The 25,202-nt window shown below is 40.2% G+C and overlaps 2 protein-coding genes across 2 annotated transcripts; both read right to left on the reverse strand.

Moving 5' to 3' along the window:
* Positions 1 to 992: 992 nt before the first annotated feature.
* Positions 993 to 14,487, reverse strand: sapcd2 (suppressor APC domain containing 2). Its single transcript, XM_083929850.1, has 6 exons — positions 13,474 to 14,487; positions 9,991 to 10,124; positions 4,976 to 5,122; positions 4,200 to 4,301; positions 2,678 to 2,788; positions 993 to 2,573 (listed from the first exon to the last, which is right to left on the reverse strand). The coding sequence occupies exons 1-6, from the start codon at positions 14,279 to 14,281 to the stop codon at positions 2,445 to 2,447; spliced, it is 1,431 nt and encodes a 476-aa protein (XP_083785976.1). The 5' UTR covers positions 14,282 to 14,487; the 3' UTR covers positions 993 to 2,444.
* Positions 14,488 to 20,270: 5,783 nt separating this feature from the next.
* Positions 20,271 to 22,357, reverse strand: tmem141 (transmembrane protein 141). The gene is made up of 5 exons (XM_083929496.1): positions 22,222 to 22,357; positions 21,961 to 22,027; positions 20,949 to 21,032; positions 20,733 to 20,843; positions 20,271 to 20,509 (listed from the first exon to the last, which is right to left on the reverse strand). The coding sequence occupies exons 1-5, from the start codon at positions 22,273 to 22,275 to the stop codon at positions 20,448 to 20,450; spliced, it is 378 nt and encodes a 125-aa protein (XP_083785622.1). The 5' UTR covers positions 22,276 to 22,357; the 3' UTR covers positions 20,271 to 20,447.
* Positions 22,358 to 25,202: the final 2,845 nt, after the last annotated feature.

The raw sequence follows: 25,202 nt of genomic DNA on the forward strand, positions 1-25,202 counted from the left end.
ACATGTTAAATGGAGTAACCAAGATGCACGCAGTGGAGTTGAGATGATGCAGTATATCATAGAGGTTTATTCATGTTCAAGTTGTAGGATAAATGTAACCTATATATTCAAACATTACTAGTTTCTTAGACTTTTCAGCTGATGCACTGCAACTGTGCAGGTTTCCAGTTACACTCCTCATTAAACCAAGCAGTGCTAATCCCATCTGAGGGTTAAGTGGACATGTGGAGCATGAGTTACATCAGATCACTCTCACTATCAAGGGACATTTCCTTGATTCATGACAGAACTGAGCAGAACAGACCGTCCTGGAAATTCACTGATTATTTATGGAAAGTTGAGTTTTTTTTCCTTTAAACATCCTTTAATTGAGATCTAAAGGAAGACACTTCACACGACCACTCATTGACTTCAAAATGTGGAAGCAGGACAACAGCAGTAAAACCAGCGAGTGGTCGGAATCGCTCAGTTTAGGTCATTTACCAAAAGATCTGTTCAAAAACCTATAAAAAGCTTTTTTTTTTCTAGTTTTTTTAAAGCCTTAACATCAGAATACATTTTGTAATTTTAACAAGGTTATCGAGGATGGAAACTACCAAAATGGAAAATACATTTTAAAATGATTACATTTAAAAAATGTATGACAAATAAAATGAATAAAATAAGATATAAAGTAAATGAAGTCAATTATAAGCGAAATATCAATTTGCCATATTGTATCAATTAATGAATGTCTTAATTGATTTTCTTGGTATTTGATTACTTAATTATTTATTTGTTGTTATATATTTTATTTTTCTAAGAAATATATATATATTTTACTAGAAATAGGACATCGTAAAATATGAAAAATAAAGGATATGTAATAGTTTTAAAACATGATTTTTAAACTTAAATATAAGTGTTTATATGATTGTATTGCAGCATTGTAAAAGTTATAATACACACATTGCAAGGAACCACAGAACCATAGTCAGCAGTGTTTGGTTGTATTTATTATTTTACATTTTATCTGAATTTGAGTGCTCTGGATACAAAGCTGAAGGAAAAGAGTTTCACTCACATAATGTAGTTTGAGCAGCAAGAAACATACAATCAAACAGGTGGGAAACAGACATCCACAATATGTTATGTGCAGTACCATACAGATCCATTATAAAACTACAATGTTTTTTTATTCTACCGCCACCCACTTACTAAATATTTCTCTTGTAAACTTTGTGGATGGCTGTTTTTTTATTTTTTTATTACAGTTTTAGTCTAAAGCCAAACGTTTCCAGGCTGATCCTGGTCAAAAGGGATTCAAACAGAAATGTCATCAGAGGATAAATACTTTGGAGCTGAAAATATGACCCATGCAAAGAATCCACTGTAAAGACATACAGAGGATGTAGCGCTATGTAGCCAAAGTCATTTCCTATTTGTTTCTGACGTGACATCAGAAGTTTTTCCCAACCGAGGACCTCGGGCTCCGACACATTCACCGTCTGCCATGTTTGTCCTCCACATCTCTCTTCTACGTGCAAACTTCCAAACTTCTCTCGTCCGTCTCTGCCTCTACGTCTACTTCATCTCCGATGGCTTGTAGGCTGTCCTCCCATCTCTTTTTTTTCAATCTTAAAAAAAAAACATCTCAAAATTCATAAAAGATCTTAACATTAGACATGCTACCATGATATAAAAAAAAAACGTTCTTTTTCAGTAATTCCTGTCTCTGTGTTTAAAATGAAACACTCTAAAACCCAGAAAGCCAATGTCAGGTAAACATATTATTATTCATTTACATTAACAGGAAGGAAATACTGATAGACATGGGTAAAGTGTATGTTATTATCATTTAGGTCAGAGTACCAAACTAACAGTAATGTCATTGATAGGTCACAGCAAGCAGCTGGTGATTTGTTTTCGTATTAAACTGTAAGAATATGGCATTTTATTCCAACAGAACCCCACCCCCCACCGCTCAGTTAAAGTTCATGTTTGTCTTTTTATGTTGCCTGTGCTGTCGAGCAACAGAAGCAAAGACGAAAAGCTGTCTTCTGGGAGTGGGAGTGGAGATCTTGTTGATGCTCTAAGAAATGGAGTGATGGGATCTCATGAGGCCCGGCTTATTTCTTGATAGCGTTCCAGTCTTTTCAGCTCAGTCGGAGTGTTTATGCAGGAAAAGTAAAAGGCAGCAAGTAAAAGACTCTCCAATCAAGTAGAAATAAGGTTTTCCTCCGAGTGTTCACATCTAGGTAGTGCATGGTTTGGTTGAGGGTGAAGTGGTCGCATGCTGCAGTCGAGGGTGTTGGCATGTCATGGCTAAAAGGTGCATCACTGCTACAAAGTGTGGGTAAACAATTGTCAGCTTAGAAAAGTTTGGCACCAGACCATCGTCGTGATGATTCCTAGCTGAAACATGGTGCTAACGTGCTATGCCGTTGGGTGGAGTGTAATTGTTTTCAGATGAAGGTGGAGTCCATGGTGCTGGTGTCTTGTGCGCTGCGGGCTCGAGCCTCAAAAAGCTGTTTTATCAAGGCTGACTTCTCCTGCTCCAGCTGGGCGATCCGCTCGCTCCTCTCTGTCACCTCCTTGATGAAAAGAAGGAAAATAAATGAAGTGAGAGGGTGAAAGCAACACAAGCCACGACTGGTAACTATTAGTGTCTATCGGCAGTATGTGGACAGTGTCAAACCTGTGTGAGAAGTCGGTTCTGGTCCTTCAGTCTCTGGATGGCTTGTGGAGGGGCTGGACCTGGAGGCTGGGGGTTAGCTGCTGTCTGAGCAGCGCTGGAAGGAAATGATTGCTAAGAAACAAAGAGGAACAGTGGTAAAGAGAAAGTGTCATCATTTATAGTCTAGTATACACAGCTTCCCACAACTTGGTGCAGACAGGAATTTCCCTGAAGAATATTTTGAGTTATGAGAATATTTACTGTAGTCAGCTTTGAGTCACATCACTTTCCCAAAAACAAGTGTTTTTGCTTATGGTTGCTTATGTCAGTATTTTTACACTGGCTACAGCCTATAAGAGGCTCTGGGGTTATACTTGAACTTAATTATTAATTCAACCTTTATTTATACCTGAGAGATTGTTGAGGGCGGACACCCGTTATCAATGACAGTGAGTCAATTACAAAGACAAAGACAGAGAAAAACAACAACAAAGAGATATACTAACAGAGAAGAAATACCATTATCAACATAATAGAAAACCATTCAAAACTTTGTGATCAGCAAAACTCATTTGGATAGAATACAGTTGTGCAAAAAGCCCTGGAATTTTGCAATTAGGGAAGATAAATGGATAGATAATATAAAAATGTAAAATACAGTTATGTAAAATAATAACAAGCACACGTTCGGAGGTTTAAAATCAAATGTTGTCAATGTCCAAAAGGTGTAAGTGAATTCATTTTAAGGAGGTGCTGTATCTTGTTTCAGAAGTTAGGAGCACTAAAGTTAAAGCAGTTTTACAGTTCAGTTCAGACCGAGCGTGTGGAACATGTAGGAAAAGCTGGTCCGTAGAGCGTGATCGCCCCAGTTCTAAATAAAGGTTATATGGTAATTTTCCAGTTATCACGTCTCTCTTGGAGGGGAAATCACCCGCCCATGCCATAGAAAATACAATGATGTGTACCGATAGACATCACCAGTAATAAAGGCTAATGTCAGCATACTAACACGCTCCTAGTGACACTGTGAACACGCTGATGTTGAGCAGGTATAATGTTTACCATGGTCTTATTCTTAGTTTAGCATGCTGCTAGGAGGAATGCTGTTTTTCCCGTATGAATGTTTCATATACGGCCATGCATAGCTGAAACAATTGCTACAACTCTTCAATAGGCAGAAAAATATACAATATTGTTCACTGCAAAGAACGCTGTGGTCAGGGTAAGCTGTGAGTGTATGTGGAGGTCATGTAAAAACAAAACAAACACTTGACATACCAGCAAACAGGTTAGTATGCTAACATATGCTAATACGCACTAAAGTACAGCTGTGGGGGATGGGATAGTCAGTTGTTATGAAGGTGCTTATTATGTTATTATAAATCCTAAGAGTGACCAAGTATCATTCATCTTCAATCTATGTGATGATTTTAATTTGCATTATATTTAAATTGCGAGACTTTTCGCTACCAATCTAAAAAATCCTTAGGGTTTACCAGAATCACATAAAAATGCAGAAATCAATGAAGCAGCGAACACTCACCATCCCAGAGCAGGAAATAAGGTCATTAAGGCAGCGGTTGACTTCTTGCAATTTGGGAATTAAAACATTCATGCGACTCTGGTTGGCTTCTGTTAAGAAATCCTGAAACAACGTAAAAGACAATTAGAATGAAACTCAAAGGGACCTGAACAAAATGAGAACATGTTTTGGTCAAAATTAGGTTCATTTAAACTAGTAAATAAGGGGGAAAATGTTACATAATCAGACAAAAAACACACATGATAGTTTACTTTGTCAGGTTGTTTTCTAAAAAACAGTCTTTTGTTTAAATAGAGCATAGTCTGACAAACTATGTCAAATTATTTTTTTCAATATTTGAGAACATATTCTTCTGGAACTGCCACTTCGCACTGGAAGGAAAACCATCACAGATTACTGAGGCTACTGTGGGAAGAAGAAATGTCTGCCTCTTCTTTTAAAAAGGTATTTTTTCCTGTTTGACTGCAGAACATAATCAAATTTAAAAATGAGCCCTTCATTTCCCATACTGTGTACAGTACTGACACTAAAAACCTGATATGTAGTCAAATTATAAATCTCTCCCAACAGATTTATAGCTCAACGTCGCTTTCATGTTCTAAATGTTTGTTGCTGTTTTATTTAGTAATATAGGCTATAAATCTTTACTATGTGTGCTGGGAATATCTTCTCATGATGAAATATGATCTTATTTGTCCTGTTATCCATATCAATAAAAGATATATAAAAAGTACAACAGGTACTTTTAACAGTTATAGAGCCGAGTCTGAACTGACCGCGCAGTGGGAGCTCTGGCCGACCTGCCGCTGCCTCTCTGTGACATTGTGGATTTGGCCCTGGTACCAGTCGCGGGCCCGCTCCACCACTTCCAGACCCGCCAGCAGGGAGTCCTTCTCCTGCTCCAGCTCTTTCATTTGCTTCAACTGTGTGAGTTGAAAGTTAAAAAAGGAGAATATGTTGTTGGAGAGTAAAAAAAAAAAGTAGGGGGGACAGGAAAGGGGTGGAAGAGGAAAAACAGTGATTAAAAACAGACAAAAACAAACCCGCCTGGAGTCACTTTCTGTGCAGATCTCACATAGAGACAGAAAACATTTCATTTTAATATTTTCCATGCCATCATTAAAAAAAAAAAAACATTCATATCGCTGCCAAGATTAAATCTAATCATTGATTTCTGGCTGCCAGCAGTCTACATGGTAGACAAACTCCCATCTTTTCACAAGGGCATCTGCAGCAAACTCTTTTGTGCCGACAGAGACAATGGCGCCATACCAATTGTGCCGGACTCTCTCCCATCCTGAACAATGTTTAGAGGAGCAATCAGCCCGGCGTCATGGCAACCGCACAGCAACCTAAGAATGGGGTAAACAGCACCAACTATGGCCACCCCAGTGTGTGTGTGTGAAAGAGAAAGACAGAGTGAGTGTGTGTGTGTGTGTGTGTGTGTGTGTGTGTGTGTGTGTGTGTGTGTGTGTGTGTGTGTGTGTGTGTGTGTGTGTGTGTGTGTGTGTGTGTGTGTGTGTGTGTGTGTGTGTGTGTGTGTGTGTAACCCAGCAAGGCCCTGCATTGAGTTGTGCTGACCAGGCTGTCCATGCCACAGTCCAGGCCTCATTGCTGGCATTCAGCCACCTGGTGTGTCATCTTTCTATCTACCCATCACTCCATCCCTGGGTCCCCTGTGCAGCTCAGTACATTCCTGTTATGATCGCTCATCAGTGCTGTTAAAAACATAGCGCATGCCCGCACACGGGGATACATTTTGTGTAAGCAAACTAAAAACTGGACAAGGAAAGTAAGAGTCTAAATTTTAAATCCTCTTTAACATATTTGCTCCGTTCGAAGAGCCTGAAGCGAGAATAAACACAGAGGAAGAGGGGGGTTTAGGGGGGAGAGGAGAGGGTCGGAGGGGTAGGGTCCGTGTCTAGAATGAAGCATGACCCAGTGTCAAGCTGCATGAATGTGCAGTTGTCCACAGGCAGGGAAGTCCTCAGTTTAAAAAAGAAAGAAAGAGAAAATACACACACACAGAGAGGGAGCAGAGCAGTAAATGGCTGAAAGGTTATGTGAAAGTATGAGCATGTGTGTTTGTGTTCTGGCTGAATGAGCAGGCATGAATACACACAACAACGCACATACAATGACATGACACAAGATGTTTAGCTCGGGGCTACAATACAACAGCAGGTCACAGACAATATACAAGTCCAACAGTCCCTGAAACAAAGACGGTTTAGATCTGCAACAAACGATTGAAATCTAGATTAATCTGACCACTTTTTTTCTCTGATTACTCAATTAATTATTAAAAAAGTATAAAACCTAAAAATATACAATTTAACGTTGTATTAAAGAGAGTCAGGCAGCAAACCACGATATATTAGTATTAACTTGATTAATGACTTGAAATGTGATCACTTAAATTCTTCTCTTAAAGGATCCTACTAACACTATCCAAAAACCTAAATGTCTACAATACCACAACAGGTTAGCGCTAACAAAAAGACCCAACGTCCCTGAAAAAGGAAGAGATTTCATCATTGATCTGCCAGTTACTTTTTCAATGAATCACTTCATTGTTTTAGTTTATGAAATGTTAGAAAAATGCCCATCATGTTCTTGCTCATTCAATCAAACAAACAGTTCATAAGTCAAACATATTCAACTTACAATGATATCAAACAGTAGTAGTAGTAGTAAATCCTCACCTTTGAGAAACTGTGACTAGAATTTTAGCTTGATAACCGACTTGAAACATTGTTGTTGATTAAACTCAGGCACTACTCTACTAAACAAATCAACTACTCGTCTTAGCACCGCTTCCAACCCTCCAAAGTGACAATACCACAACAGGTTAGAGTCAACAAAGTCCTTAAAAATAGTTCAAATAAGTACTTTATCCTGTTCAACATACACAAATTCTGTCTGTCTCAACTTTCACAATTACATATCAAAACAACCTGATGGACACATTGAAATCCTGAAGCACACTTCCACTATCTCTCCCTTACCTCCTCCGTCTTCCTCTCCCTGTCGTCCTACTCACCCAAAGAAAAAAGTGCAGGGCCTTGCTGCTGTAGAGGCTATTGCTGAGGGGGATGAAGACAGTAGTGTAGGCAGCCAACACAGCAGTCCAGGCTGGGCCGGGCCGGCCGAGCGAGTCCTCTACTTCTACCAGGCCCCTGGGCCCGACCCGGCTCACTACCATCAGGGCAGCAGCGGGCCAAGTCGGCCTGGGTGGGAGGGCCAGAGGGAAGGGGGAGGAGGAGAGGGGCAGGGAGGGAGGGAGAAGGAGGGGAGCCGGTCACTCAGCCTCTCCAGATACAGAGGCCAAGGGGAGAAAAGAGACGGAGACGGCGACACAAACAGGGAGAGAAAGAGGGAGAAGAGGCGAGCTAGAGAGAGCGGTAAATGGTGAGGCAGGGGGAGAGACGGAGAGTGAAGGGAGGCATGAGCTCCCGACTGGAGGGTGGGAGGGGCGGTGTGAAGGGGGAGGCAGCGACAGAGGGATGGGAGGGGAATGTGGGGGCCAATAGAGAGTGAAATGGAGAAGAGCCTCTACTAGAAATCTCTTTCCTGGAATTTTCATGCTTCGACTGTTTACTTTTCCACGTAAAGAAAACATAGACATACATCTATAAACGGCTCCATCCCTGTTGTATCCAGTCACGCTTAAAATGATCAAAGGTTTATTCCAAACAAAGCGCTGTCTCTCAAAGTCTTTTACTACTGATCCTCTAATATTTTAAGGACGATGGATACCAAATAGAAATCATTGTAAATATGTCTTGTGTAACCCTTTCCACTACTATGAAAACTATGAAAAACAGTTTGTTACTTATGTTACACCTTTATTCAGTGGTTGTCACATTTTTTACTGATTTATCGGCCAGTCCAATAAAATGTCCATCAAAATGAGATAAATGTCACAATTTTCCCAAAGCCAAACGGTGACATTTAGTTATGAATTATCCGAAAAACAGTCCAATAGCCAAAGATATTCAATTTAACATCATTTAAGTCAAAGACAAGCAGCAAATCCTCACATTTCAGGAGCTGGACCAACCTTTCTTTGGCATTTCTGCTTGAAAAATGATTAAACTATTCATCAATTAGACCACCAACTATCACCACCTCCCTTATTTGACTAAAGAATGACTTAATTCTAACACAATTGAAAGAAAGTATGATCTCAATGCGCATATTATAGAGCCTACCACATTCTGTTAAAATGTATTTGTGCTTAATGTAAACCAAAAGTGAAAACACATGTTTCCCAGCTGCAGTACCGTCGTTCTATTAACTTCAGCCGCACTAATGATGCGTGTATTAAGTTTGCATGGACTGTGGTTTTAGTGGTAAAGACTAGAGGTTATTAAATGAAGTGAAATTTCACAAGAAGCAGCTTTGAAATGGTGGGTGCAGCTGTTTAGTAACAAACAGCAGGGTCAGGTTTGCAGCTCAGTGAATAGAAACTGGGACCCACACTGCATTAATGTCAACGCCATAACCTGTTGTGCTATTTAATCAGTAATTAATGAAAAACTCATCGCAATAAAAAAACACACACAATAAGTTGATTGTGGTGAATTTCCATTATCAGGATTTGGCCACAGCCTATAATTAACAATTAAAATCAAGTACAGTTTATTTGATTTTACGGGAAATCATCTTCTCATATGATGTAGCCTATTTAAAAGAGTTTAAAGAGAATTTAGTAGAAAGTAGAATGGTTTGTTGCATGAACAATTAACTAGAGATGCACCAATCCGAGACCTTGATCAGCTCCGATAATTATTAATTAGCTGAATCGGATATCGGCTCCAGCATTCATATCCAGTCACTTCTTTTTTATTAACATCATAAACAACAATACAGTTACAGCGATCCAGTCACTTCAATTCTGTGTTTGCAACAGCGGTTAGGGTTTTATATTACATTTCAAAATATCTGTTTGCAGTTCATTTTACATGCAAGTTATTTCTTTTTATTATTATTTTTTGTTGCTTATGTTCACTTTGTCATTTGTCAATAAATAATAACAAGTACATTTATATCTGTGTTAATTTGTCACCTTTTGTAACAAGGCTAAATGTTTTTGTCAAGCCTGATGCCTTCACCCACATAGCCAGGTATACGGTTCATTCATTCAACAGTAGTATCGGATCGGTATTTGGTATCAGCCGATACGCTAAGCCCAGGTCAGATTGGATCAGAAAAAAATGGATCAGTGAATCGCTACAATTAACTGTGCATGTATTTATCAACCACAACAAAAATGTAAGTTTGATTGTTGAATGGGCTGTGTGCATGTAGAAATGCTACATTTCCAATTGGGCTTCTCTGTGAATTTCACCCTCGCTGCGATTTCGGCAAGTATGTTCTGCTGCCATTCTTTTATGATATACTATAAAATAACTTTTTAATCAGAGGGACCTCATGAGGTTTACCTTATTTAAGATTCTTTTTCGAAAAAAAATATACATATATATGTGTGTCCTGTCTGTGATGCAATGAAAATATTTGTTCTTAACTAAATGTAAGGTGAATGTGATTCTAGTGCCATTTTAAGTATATTTTGATGATAACCAGGATCCTATCATGAATCGTAATAATCTTGACCAGGATAATCGTGACGTAAAATGTTCATATCTTCCCATGACTATCATGTCACAGAACTGACATTGAGAATTGTTTCTAACTGAAACATGAGTCAGACTCATTCCCCGGGCGTGGCCCCTTTCTAAAAACCTTTAAGACGTGTGTGTGTGTGTGTGTGTGTGTGTGTACCAACCATTCCATAATCTACTCCGTTGGATATGGTATGCCGCCTCTGCTCATCCCGACTCCGCCCGTGTCGTCTGGAGCCGCCAGTAAATCCTGTTGCCGATTCGCTCTGGGATCTTGGTAAACCAGATTTCACAACACCTGCACAATGTGAAACACACAGACATAATCCATTTTTAACCCTGCACTCTGTAATTACAGAATAACTGAACATCACAGGGAAAACACACTTTGTACAATATTTTATGAAAACATTTGAAAATAGGACTCTTAAAATGTACAACTGCACTAGTTAAGAAGCAGTGGTGGTAAGAACAGTGTTTTAACAGTGGGCATGCAATGACACATATGCACGCCACACCCAATAATTATGTCACATTTGTGGAATTATAACTATTAGGGGCGTGTGAGTCCAGGTGAGTGTGAAAAGTCTGACTTTACTTCACATGTTCAGTCAATCAGCAACAGTAAAGGTGAGCTACATCTTAACACTGAAGACAAAATCAGATTTAAAATTTAAAAATAAATGTAATTGGATTGGTTCAGTCACTGGTCTACAAAATGTGAGATTAAATTCCACTGGGCAAACATATCGTCTCATCTGTGGACTGACAGTAAAGACCAAGAAAACTACAGACAAAACATCCATTTGATCCAATAATTATTCCGAGTTGCAAGTTACACCACAGGAGGGAGCTGTAGCTGCAAATGTGACACTGAGCTCAATCAAGGCCCCTAAATTGATTTCTTGACTGAGGATGAGTTCAGTGGAGCAGACAGAAATATGTGAAGTATCTGAGCTTAAAAACCTCCCTGGGTTAATGAAACATAAAACGAGTCCTCAGCACAATAATCACTTGATATCTTTTTAGGCAGGATGTTTGTTGTGATCAAGAGAAAGAGTTTTTCTATATTTTCTAAAGAGTAAACATCCGTCAAAACAGGTATCAGGCTTCAGACTAACTTTAACACTTTTACCTCTTTTGTTCTCGGAGAAATAAATGGAAATTTGAAAAGTCACATTTCCAAGACAACCGAACAAACCCCATCTGTCAAGGAAGATCATGTGACTAGATCGTAAGCTCCAAAGCAGCTAAAGAAAGTAATTTTGAAAGTTTTCTCTGTCTGGTTCCCCTCCGACTCACATTCAATCTCTGCTCCTTTTGTTTTTGGAGTCTCCCTGAGGGCTTCTTACCACATGCAGGTCTGATGCAGTGGAGGCTGAACTTCAAGCCCTCACAAATTGTGTGTAAACTTGGATAAGCATTTCCCACATTCTGTATATACTGAGGTATTTTTTTATCATTATCAGATTTTTAGACTTAAGTGAATACTTCAGCAGCTGCTTTACGCCAAACCACAAGTAGTGATGGGAATCAAGAACCGGTTCCAGTTGAGAACCAGTTTCAAACTGGAAACGGGGTCGGTATTGTATGTCTCCGAGCTTATCAGTTCCTTTTATCAATGACGGCATGTTATGTTATAATACTGACTAAGAAACCCTAAATGAAAACAAATGCTGTACAAACATTCTCTCATTTGCATTGACGCTGAAAACCTGCGTAGGCTGAAAATGGATCAGGGACAAATATGGGATTTGATAAAGAATTGGACCGATAAGCAGACTCCATAACGGCATTGATATCAATAAATTGTATCAGTTTCCCATCCCTAACCATGACAGGAGAGTGGCAGGACTTTGCGGTGATGTCCAGGGTGGTGAGGAGGATTTCACCGCGGCCGCGATTCAGTGCGCCCTGGTCTGTCTGCTGTAATCTGGCCTAATCCACCAAGGTTTGGCTGCATGTAAGAGATTACAGCACGGACACTGCTGTTCTGCCGGTGGACGCCCAAACAAAGTAAGTGGAAATAATATTACACACATATGTGATTTTTGGATGCACTATCTAGTTCCAAAACTATGGGCATTAAAATGCTGCTATAACAGCAAACGCACCTCTGGGAGAACTTTCCTAAAGATTTTAGAAACTGGCTGCAGGGATTTGCCCCCATTCAGCAACAAGAGCAACTGATGTAGGACGATTTCACCCTTAATGTGAATTAACATTTCCTTTCATTTGATTTAACAAAAAAACTAAAGTGTGTGAACTTTTAGCCATCGATCTATCTATCTAAACAAAAAAACGTGGTACAAGTACTTATGCAAGTGGCGTAAGCAGTGAAAGCCCTGAGGGCTCGACAGAGAGAAAGTGCAAGAGTGTCACTCTTATAGCTCCAGACAGGCCTGGCTGTAGAGATCAGGCAAACTCGGACAGACGAGAGAGAGTGAGAGTGGGGGAATGAGAGAGAGAGAGAGCATGTTAAAAGACTCTTATATGATTGTGAGAGAAAGAAGAACAAAAGTGAGTTTGTGTGAGAGCGAGAGCCTGTGTGAACAAGATAACGAGCAGGCAAACTGGGAATTTCTCAGCAGCAGCTCCTCCAACCTACATCCTTCTCACTACGGAAAAGCTGAACAAATGAACATGCACTATACAACTAACCATCGCCAACTCCACAGTCAGAGGGGGGCATTGCAGGGATGACTGTGCTGCCTCTAAAAGGGAATCCCTCCAGAGTTTCTGACCTGACCCCTGACCTGACCTGGGGTTAACAACGGCAATTATTCAACTAATTCGCCACCCATGGTTGCAGCAGAGGCACTTAAACAGGGCCTGTTTACGCTGTGACATAATACTGATACCCGAGGCTTGTGTTGTCAAAACCCAACAATAACTGTTGTTGACCTCGGATGAGAAAGTCTCAATTTTTTACCTTTGTAGGGCTCCCTCTGGATGACAAGCAATGACATGCAAATGCAAGCATTCTGCAGACATTGTGCACTTGTACTATGAGATTGAAGCTGGCAGGATTGCAGTGAACATATCAACTCAGTTATGCACGCAATCAAATGGCTTGCTCATGTGAATTCAGATCTGTCTCAAGCGCGTTTTGTTCCGTGTTGTGGTGGGTATTCAGTGGGCAATCATCCTCAGGCACAATCAAAAACAAAAGAGAAAGTAGAATTATAAATAGTTAATGTTGATGGGATTGAAATACAGATGCAGACAGTGGCATCATGCATCAATGTTTGATAGATGGTGGTGTATATACTGAGGTATTTTGCTGCTGTGCTGTGTTTTTGTATATATATATATATATATATATATATATATATATATATCATTGTAAATGTCAGATAATGGGTATTATCAAGCTAAATATTAATACGAACAACAACCAACAGATTAAAAACAAACACTACAACTACAGTGCAATTAAAAATCGATAAAAGGTCATAGGAGCAGTGAGATGCAGATGCAACTGCATGGCAGCAACATAATAACGTTATCTGGATTTTGACAACTCGTTATTGACACACTGAGTCCTCCATGAACTCGGTGAACTGTCCCCAAGGCCCTTCACACACTCGCACACACAGTAATCATGTTTAACTGTTTACATAAAAGGCTTTTATGGTTCTACTTACTTGGTCTTTGGAGCTGCGGTGACTCCAGAGCGAGAGACTCAATGGACCTGCCCCGGCTCTGCGCGGGCTGAGCGGGATTGGTGGCATGGCCCGGGTCGGCCCGGTAACACCCGGTGCCCCCGGGTGCAACAGAAGAGCTTTGCTCCAAACTCCGCCCGGACCTCTCGAAGCCCGCGCTGTACCGCACCGGCCCACCACACGCGGGGTACCCGACCCCCTCCTCTGGCCTGACCCGGCTTTGCAAGGAGGCCGACCGGTGCGGCTGCTGCTGCGGCTGCTGGGTGTTCGTCACGTTGCTCGGCCCCAGCGGACGGACCTTATTCTCCACCCGTGTCCCGACACTGCATGTGGACACTAGCGGGGCGGGTTTCAGGGGCTGCTGCGGGTGCACGGCAGCCTGGGCCTTGAAGTGGGCGCTGCAGTGCTCCGGGTTGAGCATGGAGTACCGCAGCCCCGCGACAAACCGCTCAAAGGTGAGGCAGCCATGCGGCGGGGTGACCCTCCTGAGGCAGCCCAGCACCCCACCGGGCAGGCCGCGGGTGTCTGCCCCCTGCCAGCGGCTCTCTATCTCCGAAATGTGGACATAGCCCCGTCCAGAATCATCCAAAATGTCAAACAGGGTCCTCAGGCTGTGCAGGAAGGCTTTGGGCAGGCCATCTGTTGAATACTCCGTCTCTTTTGGCTGCATTTTGGCCGTTTTGAACCCCTCCGTCCTGCCTTGAAACACCTCTTTTCTCGGTCCAACTCGGCCGTAAATCGCCGACGTCCCGTTCAGTTTGCAGCCTTGTTCTGTCGCTATCAGAGCCATGAATGCGCCGATAATCTGCACCGAGTGATCAGTCAAAAACACACCAACACAAGTTGGATAACTTTACATAAACACACAGCCGAGCATACAGGTTAATAAAAAGGAAACGTATGCTCACTTATCAGCAAAATGCGTATTCAAGTAAAGCTTTTTAGCCTGAAATATCTTCTCTATTTCACCGTTTTGACCGTGTCCCTTCCCGTCGAAACTCCGCTGCGGTGTGATCCATACTTTCCTTTTTCTGGCCCAGGACCGCCCTTCAAACGGCTGTGCGCGAGCGTCCCGGGACACAGCCATTGGCCGCGGTGTGCACGAGCTGAGCGCTCATTGGTGGAGGCCTGAGGTATGCTGCAGTTTGAGTTGTGCTTTTGTTATTACTAATGCTGAGACGTTATTCATAAAGGATATTACCCCCCCCACACACACACACACACACACACACACACACACACACACACACACACACACACACACACACACACACACACACACACACACACACACACACACACACACACACACACACACACATAATCAGAAAGAGCTGGATCAACTATCACCTTACAGCCCCACATGCAGCCATACTAGGGAACAGAGTCCTTTTGTTCCACGTTAAACAACCTTAAACTTCGCATGGATTGGTATATAATATATTTATATATAAATGTAAAATGTCGAATTTACTGAAGAGCTATTGTTCCGTGTTGCATTAGAGTGTAGGCCTATAAATGTTCATGTTATCTTATTGGTCCAGCCATTCATTGCAGTAACATTTTTGACATTTCTTGATTCTATTTCACCTGTTTTTATTCTATGCTGATTGCTGATCTTAATGTTGTTTTCTTTTTACTTATTTTATGCATTGTTTTGTCAAGACCTGTGTATTCTTGGGCTCCTTTTATCTACTGTCCTGCCCAAACCTGATTTCTTCTAATGTAAAGCGCTTTGGGTCAACTCCTGTTGTATTTAAATGTGCTATATAAATAAAAGTGACTTGACTTGACTTGACTTTTTCTAATACTTTCAACATTTTAAGCTACGGATCGACAGATATGGATTTTAAGGGCCGATGCCGATACCAATTTTTGATGACGGATATGTACTGCCGGTTTTCTTGAGCCGATATTTGGAGCCGATACTACTTTTGCTCCCTCAATTTACATCACAAAAAATACACAATGATGATAAACAAATGTTACGAGTCTCAATTTTAATAAAAGTAACATTTATTGAAAGGCGTCTCCAGGAACACGTAGCTGCCTGTGGTCGCCTTCTCTGTAAATAATGCCGTGGTAAAACAATGCAGAAGCCTGCATCGGCCGATACCGAAATGCAACTATCGGCCTATTATACCGGCTGTATAACACTTTTCAAAGCATTTTTGTAGATTCACACTATTTGGCAACTGCTGCCTACCGACTTTGTCTTTCTGTTTTTTCTTAGATTGTATTATTTTGATAGGTGTAAGGGAGGAAGCCATAAAAAAAATTATTGTAGTAAGTAAAATGACAATAAAGATAACTTTAATTCTGAATTCTTGGAGCTCCTTTATTATTGTGTTCAAAATGTGATGGACCTACAAACTAGTTACATGTGTCTGTTATTTTATGATCACAAATGATCGCGGCCATCTTGGTAACACAAACAGAAAATGCAGGTTTTTGTCTCAAACTAAAGGAGTGAAATATTACAATCTAACCCATGGTCCAGGTAAATTGTAACAAAGCCTGGAGTGATTTGTAACATTCTGGGACATCGACATAAGACAGTGAAAGCATTTTAATTGTTTTAATTACTTAACATAGAGGGCTAATTGGTGTTTTGTGTGTGTTGTTTGTTGAGGCGTGTTCGTCTCTCTTTATCTGCTCTTCTACATCAGTTGATGCTCTATTCAAAGTGTTGAGAGGCATATGCATAATAATATATAATTACAAATACTATTTTGCTTGGGGTTGGTAGTAAAATGTTGTTGTTACAAGTAACCCAGACTCCTGTAGCCATGAACTAACTTGCCTTACAGCTAACAGTTAAAACATTAGGACTAATAATAAAAAATATATACATATGACACATAATAAACGGGATGTGCAGAGTGAATCAGGTGATTCGCAGCTTGTTCCGTATTGGAAAAGTGTTGACACTATCTTGTGTTACCACCATCCCCGGTCTGAGTGGCCTAGTTGCTCATTTTATAGAGTTGCCATGACATTTCATGGTAAAATGGTACATTTTGTCCCTTTTTGTATACACAGCCTTGCTTTTAAGTCTAGGGTTTGCACATTTGCAAAGAGCTTTGACAGACAAAGCAAACCTAACCGGTAGGGCCAAAAAAAACAAGACAAGATTACGGTAAATAAAAACAAAAGACGAAAGAGATGAACCAAAGTAGAGAATACAACCATGACAAAAAGTGTCTAACCCTATCCAAATAAAGTGATAACTGTGTTTCCTCCTCCCTCCTACGACCCTTTCATCATGCATCAGCTTTGATATTATGTAACGTCATGTATATTAAGGTTTCCTCTCAGTCAGGCTGGAGAGCTGCATTAACCCTGCTCCACATCCCGTGCAGTCCAACTTCCAGAGTCAAAACACATTCACAACCATTTCTGGCACTTCAGGGACACTTCTGTTTCGCTTTCTTTAGCCATGAGTCACTCAAGAGAAACTCTCTGTCCCTGCACAGACCCGTGTTTATCTCCGACCTGCCCAGACTTGAGCTCTCATCCCTTTGTCACCTGCGTATAACCCTTTAGTAGTGATTCATTTCGAAGATACTGTCACATTCTCACAAAGGACTCATTCATATTTTAACCTGTCAGATCTGATTATGTTTATCAAGTTAACTGCAGAAGAGGACACACAATCAATAAATCCCCTCACAACAAACTGCTCCCCTTCCCTCTGACAGTCAATCACACACCAGTTGTTCTTGTTAACGCATCAATTTGTGGGAATTGATCGTGACTCTGGGCTAAATAGATCACGTGTTTAAATATCCAACAGTGTTTCACAGTATAGATTTATATCTATGGTGGTTTGTGGCCTGGGATTTAAAAAGAAATGCTGTAAATATTGTTTGTTTTGTGGCTTTTTTAAAATGTATTATTTGCATTTCAGGCTTGATTGTTATATAACCAAAAGGAGCCAGAAAGCAAAAGAAAGAGGAGAACACTCACTGCCCAGTTGCAGCTCAGCTCATCGACTCACAAGGTCAGAGCACTCACTCCTGCTCTCCTCATCTCTCTTTCTCATGTTATCACACACACACACACACACACACACACACACACACACACACACACACACACACACACACACACACACACACACACACACACACACACACACACACACACACACACACACACACACACACACACACACACACACACACACACACACACACACACACACACACACACACACACACACACACACACACACTCCTGCTCTCCTCATCTCTCTTTATCGTGTTATCACGCACATGCACACGCACGCACACACACACACACACACACACACACACACACACACACACACACACACACACACACACACACACACACACACACACACACACACACACACACACACACACACACACACACACACACACACTCCTGCTCTCCTCATCTCTCTTTATCGTGTTATCACGCACATGCACACGCACGCACACACACACACACACACACACACACACACACACACACACACACACACACACACACACACACACACACACACACACACACACACACACACACACACACACACACACACACACACACACACACACACACACACACACACACACACACACACACACACACACACACACACACACACACACACACACACACACACACACACACACACACTCCTCATCTCTTTCTCATGTTATCACGCACATGCTGCCAAACACTCACACTCACTCACACTCTCACAAGCACACATACACACATGCGCACACTAACACACACACAGGGCTTTATAAACCATTCCAGTGGTCACCAAGCGTGCCAAAAGGCCAGTCCATTTCAGTAACTGGACATGTACAGCTCCTGCAGCTCTTCTGGCCAGTCACTGCTCTCATGTTAACACACTTCACACACACACACAGTTTCTCCCTCATTATCTGCTGTTAACTCTGTTTCTGTGAATTCTTTTCCTTCAGCAGCACCAGTGTGCATGTGACAAAGGATTTGAGAGCTTATTCAATTCACGACGCAGAGAGAGATTTTGAAAAACCGTCAAATCTTGGAAGTGTTGACTCAGATTTAAATTGAACAGTGGGAGGACGAGAAGCGAGAAGCGAGACGAAGCGAGAGTGGGGGTGGATCCAGGCAGTACAAAGACGGAGAAGGAGAAAAAGAACATTAAAGCAAAGCTAATATCTTCCCTTATTCAGATTACCTTTACTATGAGACCTTTTTCTTTTACAAACACTCTAAACACGTTCCCCACTTCACAGATGTGAACTCTCAGCTCTCCGAATTAGTGAACTTTCTTTGGCTTGTTCTCATAATGTCACAGGCCTGGACTTTGGTCGCTTCGTTCACTCGAGGCGTTAAAGCTTGAAAGACTCTATTGTTTAATTGGCCTGCACTGCATGGTGCAGAATTTACGTTACTTACACCTTATAGTACAAAATAGTTCAGCTATGCGCAAATCAACTAGACATTTAAATATTAGAGATTTTCACATATACAGTATGTACTGTATGTTTCTGTTAAATCTCATATACATGCATTTGGAGCCACTTTCAGCACTGCCACCCCAGAAACTGCTGCAGGAGCACTACAGACGTAGATATGAGTCAGAATATACTGCAAGTGTCTGCAGCTCTCCAGTAATTATTGTAATTATCATTACTTCTCTACCTCAGCGTCCTTAAGTTGCTTGTTCTGTGATTATTGAGTGATTTGGCTTATTTAACAGTGAAAGTCCCTGTTGAGATTAATGATATACTCTTAAATGAAATCCTTTTTGGGTAAAAGGACATACTGCTACCGATGATTGGTCCAAATCAATACGCTAACTACTGTTTTTTTCTACCTTTGATTACAGAAACACTACACCACACAAAAGTTAGTGGACACATCTACTGTTTACTGACTTATGGCCATATCTTGTGTGTGTATATGTCAATATTTTGTTTTTGTTTTGTGGCAGGGTGCTACTCACTTTATATAAATATACTGTGTATATATATGTATAGTTAAACACAATAAGGTTACAGTTAAAAAGCCTTTCCGTGTTAATTTAACCTCTAAAGAAGCAGCTAAACAACACCACAACTGTTTTATCGACTGGCATAACCGTGCGGGGAAACCGAAATTGCCTTCAAACCGCAGATGCAAAATATGATATAAATATGAACAATATTAACAATATTATCATAAACAATTGTTCTTTTGCACATTACGGTACTTTGCAAATTACAGTACTTGTGTATATATTAATATTGTTAATTGATATTTTATATATATACTTATATATATTGTTTTATATTTCTGTTTTTCCAAATATATAGTATCTTTCTGTATATATTGTTGTTGTTAAATATGTTGTTTGTATAGCTGGAGTTTGCAACGATAATAATTTCCTCCTGGGATTATTTATGTATCTGATTCTGACTTAGTCATCCTGAGATGTTACAGGACATCATTCCACAATGATTTTTTCTCTGTACTCTTTAGATCATCAGCTACTGGTTTGCTTGAGCCTCCGGTGAGTATAATATACAGCTCTGCAAACCCCTACAGTGAAAACTAGTGGCTGGTTTTGGCAGTACAGCGTTAATTCTGTTGCATGTCAAACAAAACACATCCAAATGATAATACCGGCTCACAAGCTTAACATCGGATTCCTCCTAAAAACCCAAACTAATTCCTGACCTCTGATTCGGGAAATCCATCTGTTTATCCACACATTAATGCTGTTATGAAATTCAAAAGCTCCACAAACTCTGAAACTGAAAAGAAAATGACTTCATTCATGTTGTGTATTGCAGAAATGGAGGATGGAAAAAAACACTGGGATGCAATTAAATACACTATGTACGATCTCACACTGACAATATCATCTGAATATTATAATGAGTACATTTTCTGAAAATGTGTAGTTATATACATTAGATACACAAGTTTGTTTAAAACTATGTTCATTCCATCACGTCGCCATATTTTGTCTTCTCAGGTCCTTTTGATACCTCTGGTTTAGACTCTGAAAGACAGACATAAGAGACAGAAAAGAGTGTTACAGTCTGTTAACTGGTTCATTATGACTGAGGAAGAGAGCTGGCACAGTTAAGAATACAGAGCCCACTGGACAAAAATGTATTTTCTTCCATAAAACACAGTTGCTTCTCCTACTGAAAGTTAACTTTCCAGAATGAGCAATGGAGGATGGCGAGCAGGTCTGCAGCTTAACTCTGTAGGCTACTCACCCTGCGGTGGCAATCTGTCTGGGACTTTTCCTGTTTCTAGCAAAATCCAAAGGTCTGAGCATTTCTGCGTTTCCCAGCGAGTCACTGCATAACTTCCTACTGATGACGCCACTGAGAGAAAAGAGAGAGAGGTGATGTTAGAGAGGGAGTTCTGAGCTAGGAGGAAGTATGGATGGTGTGTTTAAACCTATTTGAAGCATACGTTTTATTTCCCACCTATTGAAAAAAGTAGGTTCCACTGAAGAGGATAAGGAAGTTTCTTCTGGAGGAGCTTCTGAATCGCAAATAAACCGCCAGCGCCTGTAGAAGCAACACGCGACACATCTCAACAGGACTTCCAGCAGCAGGCATGATGGACATGCAAACTTTCTGTGACTCGTTCAGTATCAATAACACTGGACAACAGCACAAGTCCTTTGCTACACTGTCTCTCTGTCTGTCCCTCTTGCACTTGCAAACAGAACTGCTGATTTCCAATTGCCCTGCATGTGCATGTGATATGCGTATACACTCCTTTAGGAGTTTTTTGGGGAGAAATGGGAGTTAATTTCTTTAGATCTTGCAAAAGTTCCAGTTTTCAGTAAAAATTCCCACAGTGGAAAAGAGGATCAGGCCAGAATAACAATAATCATGACTACAGAGAACAGCGACATGGACAAAAACACATAAATTCTTAATTTTCTTCTTCGTCAACATACTTTATATACCAATATGTGAAATCAAGTTCATCACGTTAGACTGGATTGTAATAGAAGCCAGATCGAGCTGTAACTGTCAGCTGTTGGTCTTGAGTATTGTCATAATGGCTTACAAATTACAAAAAGTGAAAATCAAAACTAATATTATTAAATGTCATGATTCGGTGTTGACTTCAGTTTGCATCATGTAATGAAAATCATCCTGCTTTATTAGAAACAATTGCAGAATATAGCTCCCTCCTGTGGTACACATTGGTCAAAAGTAATGTTTGCTCTGTAGTGTCTTTTAAGTCTTCCTAATAGGCGTTTATCTACAGATATTTAAGAATTTAGCTAAGTAAAATGCAAATGTGTTAGTTCAGGGACTCATTTAAAAACACCGGAATAAAGAGTGTGTATATAGAGTATGCAGTGTATGAACAGAAATGATGTAATAAGATGTATTGCTTTTAAATGCCTGATAATTCCGTCATAATGATACAATAAAAAGTAGCAATATAGTACATTTTCTAGGGTGGGAAGTCACTTACCAAGTATAAATGTCCCTGTCCCCTTCATGAAGGCATGAGACTGACAGGCAGCATAGCTCTGTAACCCCTGGAAAACAGAAAACACACTTTCACTCCATCATTTCCCTTGTTTACACCTTTCTGTGCTTTGTCCCAGTCCATTACAGAGGTTACAGTGTGTGCAGCAGCTAGTTCATTTGCCTGTCAGTGTCCTCCAGAGATCCGCAGGCTGCACTGAAGGGAGAAAAAGGTCACAAACAGCAGGTAACAACAGAAACCCACCGGGTGTTTTGCCGCCAGCGCATCGTCCACTTTGGTGAGGCCGATATTGACCATTGTGTTGGCTGTCGTGAAGCTGTTAAAGTCTTAGATAATTATATTATCTCATGCTGGGACTGTGCACATATCTATTCTGTTATGAAACTTCCGTGCTGCAAACCAAGAGAAGCAGAAAGAGAGAGGAACAGCCGTTTGTATAAACACCAGCGACACCTGATGGACAGGAGGGGGTACTGCAGCCTCTAAAACCCCACAAATCACACATTTATGGACCAAAAAAAGGGATTGTTCTGGTGATATGATAACTATAATAATACAAATAATACATTTTTATAAATCTGAAAAAATATAATAATAAGAAATATGTTTCTCTGTTCTGTTAACAGAATCAGAATCAGGTTTATTGCAGGAATTCACATTAGAAGAAGAATTACTTGATTTATCCTGAAATGGGGAAATTGAATTTTTTCACTCTTATTAGTATTCATGTTACACACACACAGGCCCGAAATACACACATGCACAAACAGGACCTATACATGCAATTAAGGAGAGATGTTGGAGCGAGGGGGCTGCCAGTGACTGGCACCGCGAGCAGTTGGGGGTTCGGTGCCTTGCTCAACAGCATCTCGGCATTGCCCAGGAGATGAACTGGCACCTCTCCAGCCACCAGTCCACGCTCCGTACATGGTCCACACAGGGACTTGAACCAGCGACTCTACGGTTCACAGCCAAGTCACCTATGGACTGAGCTACTGCCGCCCCGTTAATCATAAACATAAGCATAAAAATAAACCTTAGCATAATAAACCATTAGCTATATAATACAAAGTATATATATATATATATATATATATAATCCTGTCAAAAACCCTTCATTTGGGAGAGCCACTGGTATTGATTATAAAAATTGCTCCATTCAGATGAACATGCATTAAATCCTCTGTCTGAAACTTCTTCTCCAACACTTATATGAAATGCTATATACACAAAAACTATCTTGCTCATCTTTGGCCACTAAAAAAGGCTATTTATTTTTTGGTTACTATCCTTGCACATAAATGTAAACTGTTACCTACAGCAGCATTAAGTTTTAGGCCCAATAAATAGATCAAAATATGAGAATTGGTGTTTAAATAAAGTATTTGTGTCTGTTAATTGCCATGTGTGACCTGCCTGCCACAACAGCACAGCCTGTTGACCCCTGTGTTGATCTGTGACCCCACAGTGACCGCAAGGCTGGAGATGAGCGGGAAGAAGAAGAGGCAGATGGAGAGCTTCTAACTGCTGAGACACAAGTAACAACACACAGAGGCTTAAGTTACATGACATCTGTTACTTGTTACAAGAGAGATACACGAAGTAGATAGACTCCAGAGACACAAGGGATAAAACCGCAGAGCTGAAGAAATGCTTTGTTTTTAAAATGTATCATCAAACACGGGGTAAAAAGAACAAAAACTTGAATGAGAGAGCAAAAAATGAACTACAAGTGAGTCAAAATGAACAACCAATCATTCAGCAAGGCTCTTGAGCGATTTTTAAATTTTTTTTATAACATACTGCATGTGAAAAGTTCGGGGCAAGGGGATATACAGTAAAAAAAAAAATGGCAGCTAACGTTTATAGGCCGTGTGAGACACTTAATAAATGATTAATTACATATTGTAAAGTAGTTGTAGGCAGATACAAGTTTTGTAAATGTATACTTATTTCTTAACAATGATAAATCCTCCCACCAGTGAAGGCTTGTGTATGATCAGATAAATAACAATATAGTAAAACTCATGTGTAATAACATAACATAACATAACATAACATAGGAGAAGTAATAATTCTAACATAGTACATTTACTCAAGTACTTTACCTAAGTATAAATTTTGAATGTATTTCTACTTTACTTCAGTATTTCTATTTCATGCTAGTTCACTCTTCTACCCCACTACACCTCATAGGGAAATATTGTACTTTTTAATACATATTATCAACTTGTAAATGATGATTTACTGTATTGTAGATTACTCTAGCCAGCAGCATATAAAGTCATTAAAATGGGGTCCACCTTTAACAGCTGCAACATTAAAGTGATGAACATATAAATGAATCAATGATTTAGTATTTTACTTTATTCTGTATAATGAGTACTTTTACTTTTGGTACTTTAAGTATATTTGGATGCTAAAGCTTTTGTACTTTTATTAAAGTAACACTTCAATTTTTTTTACTTTTACTTGTAACAGTATTTTTACGCTCTACAACGGGTTGTGTTGCCAAAAAATACATATCACAACAACTATAAGACCTTCTACTTTCAAACTTTTAGACTGTTCCGATTTCATAAAACTAACTTTAATTATGCTTCCACTGTTCCTCCGTCTGTGACCAACTTGTGACCTACAAGCAAACAATCAAACCTAAACACGTGAATTTACTTCTCTTAACCCGTGCACAAGTATCCTTGAATTGCAAAGTGGACCTTTTATGATCGTACTCCACCCCCGCATTGATGTATTTGTCAACAACTCCACACGCCAACTCCAACAAATGAGGTTCATTTTATTTATTATCATTTTACATTGGAAAAGCAACGGTCAGTTATCCCCCCCCCCTCCCCCCCAACTGTACTTCCATTCACATATTGTAGCTCTTTATTTCTAGGCGATTAATGTTTATATTCTTACAAAACAAAAAGATTTCAGACAATCTGTACACTCCAAATCCAAATCACACCCCTCCCTTCAAACCATCTATGACAAATGCGCTAACATGGGAGCCAAATTTTTAGTGCAGTGTTGAAAACCTGTTCGCACACACATACAAAATAAACAATCAACAAGTCGCATGTGCATCTGTGAATTACATGCTTACTAAGTGTCTGGACTCCTCACCTAAGACACAAGAGGACACATTAAGCAGGTGTGCGTTGTAGGTAATACAAGGAAGGCAGACGATTGAGGATAAAGTAGACACAGAACAATTTCAC

Source organism: Echiichthys vipera (genome assembly GCF_963691815.1).
Source record: "Echiichthys vipera genome assembly, chromosome: 16".
In the NCBI taxonomy this organism is placed as follows: domain Eukaryota; kingdom Metazoa; phylum Chordata; class Actinopteri; order Perciformes; family Trachinidae; genus Echiichthys; species Echiichthys vipera.

Excerpts from the sequence above, each read along its gene's own strand:
- tmem141 (XM_083929496.1), bottom strand. The coding sequence starts at position 22,275 with ATGGTCAATATCGGCCTCACCAAAGTGGACGATGCGCTGGCGGCAAAA. Across the intron at positions 21,033-21,960 it reads GACAGGGACATTTATACTTG|GCGCTGGCGGTTTATTTGCG; the intron begins GTAAGTGACTTC and ends TTGCTTCTACAG. Across the intron at positions 20,844-20,948 it reads GAACCTACTTTTTTCAATAG|TGGCGTCATCAGTAGGAAGT; the intron begins GTGGGAAATAAA and ends CTTTTCTCTCAG.
- sapcd2 (XM_083929850.1), bottom strand. The coding sequence starts at position 14,281 with ATGGCTCTGATAGCGACAGAACAAGGCTGCAAACTGAACGGGACGTCG. Across the intron at positions 5,123-9,990 it reads ACGGAGTAGATTATGGAATG|TTGAAGCAAATGAAAGAGCT; the intron begins GTTGGTACACAC and ends CAACTCACACAG. Across the intron at positions 2,574-2,677 it reads AGAACCGACTTCTCACACAG|GAGGTGACAGAGAGGAGCGA; the intron begins GTTTGACACTGT and ends CTTTTCATCAAG.